The sequence below is a fragment of the Plectropomus leopardus genome, chromosome 9 (genome assembly GCF_008729295.1).
Source record: "Plectropomus leopardus isolate mb chromosome 9, YSFRI_Pleo_2.0, whole genome shotgun sequence".
NCBI lineage: Eukaryota > Metazoa > Chordata > Actinopteri > Perciformes > Serranidae > Plectropomus > Plectropomus leopardus.
Window position 1 is genome coordinate 19,933,380 of NC_056471.1, and position 7,916 is coordinate 19,941,295.

General features: G+C 38.6%; 1 protein-coding gene across 1 annotated transcript; it reads left to right on the forward strand.

The window, feature by feature from the left end:
* Positions 1-2,878: 2,878 nt before the first annotated feature.
* On the forward strand, positions 2,879-4,907 carry map1lc3cl (microtubule-associated protein 1 light chain 3 gamma, like). The gene is made up of 4 exons (XM_042493446.1): positions 2,879-3,065; positions 3,150-3,205; positions 3,300-3,406; positions 4,154-4,907. Exons 1-4 carry the CDS (start codon positions 3,008-3,010, stop codon positions 4,341-4,343), a joined length of 411 nt encoding a protein of 136 aa, XP_042349380.1. The 5' UTR covers positions 2,879-3,007; the 3' UTR covers positions 4,344-4,907.
* The last annotated feature ends 3,009 nt before the right edge of the window (positions 4,908-7,916 follow it).

A 7,916-nucleotide genomic window follows, 5' to 3' on the forward strand; every position in this document is an offset into this window, starting at 1 on the left:
TTATTTGAGTTTTTTCTATTTTTTTATTCTTTTTTTTTTTTTTATTTCAACATTTTCCTTATTTTCTTATGAATAATTTGTTCTTTAATATACTTTTTACCATCTTGTACATATGTCATATGTACATGTAACTCTACTCGTCATTGTTTAGGTTGTTGTAGACACTGTTTTTTTCTTAAGGAAACAATAAAAAACACGATTGGAAAACAATGACTTCAGGTTTAGAGTACTGGTATTGCTCAATGGGAGACTTGAATATAACAGCCAATGTAAGTGTTATTAATTGTTTAATATATATATTATATAAACAATCCAGATAGGACACACAAAAGACACACAAAATACATCAACAGGAGCACAAAGCCCAGTGGTACAGGAAAAAGGGAGGAAAATAAGGTTAACAAGGCTTCAAAACACTAAATCATAGCACCAACCTCAGTCAGAGATGCTCCAACATAAGTAAGTTAATTTAGATTTATCATCTCTTTTATTTTCTAAGAAAACACTTGAGAGGCAAGGACAACAACTTTCTTCAAGGCACATGCTCTTTCAATGAGGTTTTTTGTGCTTTTCCGATGAAAAAAAGGTTGATGTTTGCAGCACAGGTACAGTATCATTTATTTAATCACGTCGGTCTGAAAAAGAGAAACGAGTGTGAAAATGTAGTTTTAGATATTTAAAATAAATAAATAGACATTTATTATTTTAGTTTATGTTGTGTTCAAATGGTGCATAATTCTAAATAAAGTTGTGTTTCACCAATTTAACACAGTGGCACAGTAACACTGTAAACATGGAGGCACATTATTGCAAAAAATAAGTACTGGTGACAAAAAAATGAAGATTTTAATGGCAAACTGGAGGGAAAAGGGGAACATACCCAGTGCTCAGAAGATGGCAGGTTGGATGGGACAAATAGAGGCCCAACAATAAATGTCAGATTCCTCTTAAACTAACAGAAAATATGATTATTATTTTAACATCTGCTGGTTATTCTTGGCTTCCTGTTGTTTTAGAGCAAACAAACTTGATTGAAAACTGCATTTACATTCTATTAAAAATACTTCATACAAGTTATCCATTTGTAAATATCATAGCATAAATGAGTATTATTCAGGTTTTATCAGCTAGACTCATTCATGGTGAAGCTGTTGGTGAAAAGTCTAATATGACTGGTGCTGATTTGCTCATTATGTAGCAGTAATCTGTATGTGTGACAGGTGCGGTGCCCTTTGCTCTAGTGCCACCTTTTAACCAGCAGAGGGTGATCACCATCCACAACAGACCATCTGTTTCTGCAGTCTGGTGGATCCCAAAATACCACAGGATGTTTAACATATATCTACATGTACTTTTGCTGGTGGTTTATTTACAGTGCAAAGAACAACGTCTTAGAAACATGTAATGCAGCACAAAATACAACCTCCCGAATGATCATTCAGTATGACTGACACCTTTCTCAAAAAATAAGCATTTTCATGAAGATTGGGTTTGTTGCAGAGTTGCTGTTAAACCCTTTAAATCACTAAAGTCACACGTTTACACAACAAACTCACTGACCGAGCTTCTGTGTTCAGTGAGGTAAATTTACTGTTTCTGTCAGCGGAGTCTGGCTTTGAACAGAGCAGAGATGTCAACGTTTTAGTAAAAATTCCTATTTTTTGGAAGTATTGAGCATACGACTGGATAAATGAGACTTGGATTATACTTAACAAGTTTTGTGAGCGTTTGTAAACAGATGTGCTGATATAGTTTTGCTGCTGTTTAAAGAAGACCCCATTTACTTTAATTTGACAACAACAGAGTGCCCGAGGGATGACACGGGAGTTAGTGTCACACTGGTTCCCTTGTCAAAAAGACAATGGGATTTTAGCATTGGATGTTGGTGGAAGATAATCTTCACAAATGAACACCATTTTCAAGATTTTTGAAGCCAAAATGCAATCACCAGGAGTAAAAAGCTAATGTTAGGTTAAATGCGGAGTACACTACTGTCGCATAATTTAGGGTCACCATCAGAATGAGGCTGTGAAGTTGTGTTCATTGCAGCTCAACTGGACGCTCTGTAGTCTCATTCAGCCACTCTTTGGCCACTGCCTTTTTTAAGAAGCCTTCAAAGTTTGCAAGTTGGGCACTTACTGATGTATTTGAAGTTGTAGAACAAAACATGAGAGTCTCTTCAGCTTGTGTTAACCACAAACCGTATTTCAGCCTTCTAACCAAAAACTCTTAACTTGACACTGACTTAGAGTAAAAGGAACCGGATGTGCAGAAATGCTAATTCACTTCCAGTTTTCAGGACTCATTACTGGGGCACTTTATTTTCTCTGTTTTTTGGTTTCTACTTTCAGCAGAGGCATGTGAATAAATCACACAGAGTAAATAACTGATATACAAATGGTCACTCGGGAGAAGTATTTCTTTAAGTAAAAGTGCTAATGCTACGCTGTAAAACCTCTGCAGTGTGGATTATTGAAACTTCCACATCAGCACTGCAGTTTTACTATTGACCATGATCATCTCAGAACTGTGCTGTGGTGATCAAACAGAGAGGTCAAAGGTCACATCTCATAACAAACCTGCAGCAGCTTCCTCTGGAGTCCCTGTTTGTCTGAAGCATAGATGTCATGTGGTGTTTATGCTCCTCACATGGTGGGCTGCCCTCATTACACTCCTCATGTTTGTGCCCCTCTGTGTGAGTGAGTGCACGACAGCAGCACCCAATATCACCAGTAGGTGTGAGAATGCCCAGTGAGATAACCAGTATGTGTGAATCTGCATCCACTTACACCGTCCACCAGGACGAGGAGCACGTCTCTGTTTGTTGGTGTCACATGTCAACTCCTCCCTGCTCCTCCTGTCTCCTATAAAACACCAGCGGTCGGAGCAGCTCAGTGGGGTTTGCTGACTTCCACCCGAGGGGACTTCGCCGTCAGCCCGGGCGAGACCGCCGCGCCGCCTCCATCACTGCTGGTCTCTGCACACCGCCCAAAGCAACAAAGACAACATGGCTCCTTTTGAGAAATCAATGGAGATGATGCCCTTCAAGCAGAGGAAATGCCTCGGTAAGTCACGTCGTCTCACTTTCACGACCTCACAATGTTTTGATTCTGATTTTAAAAGTGTTTAAACACTAAATTTATTTCTAGAAACAAGGAAAGATGAAGTGTGCAGCATTCGGACAAAATTCCCAAACAAATTACCTGTGAGTTTGTTTTCCATGCAAATATAAAATCACACTTTTTGCGCGGTAAATTGTGTGTGATGTCACCACCAGCTGATGTGTTTCCTGTGTTCAGGTGATTGTTGAACGTTACATCCGGGAAAAGACTCTCCCCCTGTTGGACAAAACAAAGTTCCTGGTTCCCTTCGAGCTCACCTTGGGTCAGTTCCTCTGCCTGCTCAGGTAAACGACTCCTCTCCACCGCACTGTAAAATCTGACAAGTTGATCTCACTTAAAATAATCTGAGAAACCAAAGTAAATATGAAAGTAAATATAACTGGTAATTTATTTTTACTTTACATCTGATGCTAAGTTTACTTTAAGTTTAGCTGTATTTACTTAATATTGTGAAGTTTTTGCAGCTTAAAATAATAATTGAAATTACCTTTTTCTTTAACTTGATCATGACAAAGACTGCAGATTTGGGAGTTCTGTTTTCTAAACATGTTTAAGAAAATATAAAAGTGATGACTAGTTTGATACAGATATATATATATATATATAGATAGATAGATAGATAGCACAGCATACTTGGCATAATTAAGTTGCTAAAACTTAGAAAGATTGATTTCATCAAACTTGTCATTTCTAAGTTGCAACAACTTCACAAAATCAAGTGAATATAGCTAAATTTTAAGGAAACTTAATTAGATATAAAGTAAACAAACAGTTACAACAACAGTTATATTTACTTACATTTTTCATGGCAATCAGTTTCCTAGATTTTTTAAGGGGAATCAACAGATTTTACAGCTTGTTTTATTGTGTTTTTTGTCATAATCCAGCTCTTCTTTCATCCACGTCCTCCCACAAAGCTGTCAGATTTTCTATTGTTCTCTATCAGCCTCCCTTCTCCATTGTCCTAAAAATATGTTGTTTTAAGTCCTTCATTCTCAATCCTTCTTTCATTCTTTCTTTCTTTCTTTCAGGAATAAGATTGCCTTGGACTCTACCCAGTCTCTGTTCCTCCTGGTTGCAGAGAAGAGCATGTCCTGCATGTCCTCCAGCATGGGGGAGGTTTATTCCCGCCACAGAGACACTGACGGTTTCCTCTACATCACCTACGCCTCACAGGAGATGTTCGGAGCCCCTCAGCCTGCAGCGCGGCCGCCCTGCTGAGCCTGGAGCACATAACATGAACTGAACCGATGGTGGAGACACCACATGACCAAACTGAGAACAAAAGCAAAGACTTTTTGTCCAGTTTTTTCACCCCAAAGTCCATCTCAGCCTACCTCATGAAACCTGGACTCTCAAACACTTCAAGCTGTGCAACCTCAGCCTAGACTCACTCTGATGATGATGATGATGTTTGAGACAGATTGGTTGTTTGATTGGAAAGTTATTGGCTGAAAGATTTTAAAGAAAATGTGATGTTTTTGGTCTGTCTTACATCTTCACTGGTCAAAAACGTCCATCCGTTTGTCAGTTAATTCTGAAACATGGAGCTGTGTAAAATTACCGCCACTCTTCTTCACGCCACGCAGACGGGGTCAACATCTTGCTGCTAACCAGACTCCTTTTTAGCACTTATCTTCCCCTTCCTCCTCTCCTCTCTTTGACTCATCCTTTTCTTCCCTTAAAAATGTGAAACTGTGCTCCAGGAGAGAAAAACATGGATGTCAGTTGAATGTTGCTCTGATTTGTTCTGTATCCAAAACAAATAAACTCTTGTCCTTTTAATTTATTGATTTTTGTGTGCTATATATATATTGATATTATGTACTAACTGTTGCTTGAAAAAATCAACTTTTCAGGTGACAGCTGTGTTTTTTTTTTAGTTTGAACTCAAGATGTTTTAAGGTCAGTGAATGGTTACAAATTTTGTCATACAACAAACAAACTGTTTGATTCTTTATGTTCAAACTAAAGCATCAAAATTAGATATTGTTTCATATCTTTTCAGGTTAGTCTCACTTAGAAAGTCAATGTTTAGGACAGGCCAAATGCTGCTGGATGAATCTCGGGGAACCTTATTTCAACATATCTTTTAGAGCTATTTGGGTGGTTAAAGCTCCACTTTATTAACCTCAGTCGAAGATATTGTGGCGTTAACATCGAATGTGTACTTATATGTAGTTCAGCTTGTACTCACACATACAGGTGCTTCATTCCTCACCTGCCTCTGAGAAGCGGCACTCCCTCCACATGACTGCATTATATAAGCCTGACCCAGTCAACTGTCCACGGGGGTCAGTATGTCAGGGGGCTGGGTGGTTATTTTTAGACGTAATAGTGTGTGTGAGAGAGTAAAGAGTCGAGGGGGTGGAAGTGACTGGAATACAGAAGAACAAAGAAACAGAAAAACAGGGGAAAAGCTGTAAACATGTAGAGAAAAAGAGGGAAGAGGGAAAAAGATGACGTCCTAACGGAGGACGACAGGAAAAAGGAAACACTGTATAGCAGAGATAGTTATACGTGCAGTGGGGGGAGAGAGGCAGCTATCCAAACACACAGGGACGTACAGTCACTTCACACCACTGTGGGCATTCACGCAGCTCTCTGTCAATATATTATCATACCAGAACAAGAGGAACCCTGAAGACACTGCGAGCGTACGTTATCTAATGCTGTCAGTGCTCATCAAAGTAGAGTCTGCAGCGGTTATTTCCAAAAGATTATACAAATAATGAAAAATGCAGAAGTTACTGTCAGAAATGCTGCAGAGTGAGACCTTAGAAAAGCGTTGACTTGTGTTATAAATATAGATCATGTGGTATAGAAGCTTTCACTTATGTAAAATATATATTATATTTACTAGCATATGTGTGAGTGTGCGTAAACAAAATGCTTTTAATTATACAGATACTTTGTCAGACAATAACAAATGAACATATGTATTTATTTCACATTGTGTTATCTTGTCATTTACCTCTTGTTTATAGTTTGAGTATTTTAAGTGTTTATCTGTTATCTATTTTATTTTATTAATTTTGTCATTTTATGAATTTATTTATTTGTTTATTTACTTATTTATTTGTATCTTTCTATTCTTAGGTTTTATTCTGCCTCTGTTGTTTTCTCGCTTATGGTACACACACACACACACACACACACACACAAACACACACACACATATACTGTATATATATATATACGGATATATAAAACCAAAGTGATGAGGTGCTGTGCTGGAGAACGTCGCCTTTTGAGGCCTTGCAAATCTTTCAAATGAAACAATCAAAAAAAATCATTCTTTGATGTAACTGCTGTCGTGGAAAATGATTCAATATGAAATTATTTAAATGTCATCACGTATAAGCAATTGTATGAATGAAAAGTTCATCCTCGGTCATGATTTAGGGACTATAGGAAGTCTCAGAGTCCTTCACAGTCTGTGTGCAGGCATGTGAGGAGGCTCCGGAGTGTCTGAAGGTTAAAATACTGCAAGATTAAGACCTTGCAGATATCAAAGTCCAGCGTTAGACACAGCGATGGTGAAATAACTTTATGAGGCTGAATCATTGGCCTGTTTCTTTATGTTTTTGGTATGTTTTATCACAGATTCTGCTGTACCAAGAGCTTCTCAAATCCGCTTTATGCTGTCATTAAACATACACATTCATGTGAGATCAACTATGGCACATTAAATATATTGTATTAGTCATCAAGATGAAGATTGACAGAGTCATGTCAACTACTTATAACTAACGTCCATCCTGAGGACACAACCTGAAAAAGGTTGGGAGCCATTGCTGCAAAGACTCTCCTGAAAAAAAATAATAAAGCACACAACTGACAGTTGTTAGTGTAAGAATTGTCCCTAATATGAATCCAAACATAACACCTGTAATAACTTGTGAAAACACAAGAGAGCGCCTCTGGACTTTATCAAAGATGAAATCTGCTGTCACTGTGGGAGAAAAAACCAGCTGGTGAGCATCATGTGTGTCTGACGCTGACTGATAATCCAGTGAGTCAGTGTGCAGAATTTCAATGAGTCTCCACGCAGCGCTGAGTGTGCTGCTGAGGGAGAGACGCATGACTCTGAGTGAAGCGTGGAAAATTAAATTGCACGTCTTTTTCAAAGGACTATTGGTGCTGAAAACAACCAGGTGATGTCGAGGCCGAGGAACAGATGTGGAAAAATGTAAACATGCCTGCAAAGAAAGATACAGTATGGGAATGTGTTGACACACGTGTTGGCTTTGCATCAATCACCTGGCTGCTGCTGCTGCTGCCTTTAGGCTCACTATCAGCTGTTGAGGTGCATCTGATTTACATTTTGGTTTCTTACACTCACATCCTATTTGAATTATGCAAACAGACGTCAGAGCAGACTCACACTTGCTCAGGTTATATAACAGTACAGGTTAACAAGGTGGAAGTTAAGTGTTATAAGCAGCCAGATTCATCTCTATTCAGACTCCAGATGTGATTTTAATAAAGCAACAGCTTCCTGTCTTTCTGGTTATGATTTGAGCTTGTCTGCTTGAGCCTGGATTTCTAGCTTTGTAAATTGTCTCCATGTGTCCCAAAAAAGCTCCAGAGAAAGTCACAAGTGTCTGCCTCCACTGCTGTTTTCAATTTCCCCTCAGAAATATGCAGTCGACTGGTGTCATGGGCATATGGCCTTATATGCCCAGTGTCACAGCTGACAGTGACACTCTCTGTCCTACAGAGGGCAGTATACTACATTAAAACTATCAAAATGGGGGCATTTCAAAATAAAGGTCAGTGTCTTGGTGACCT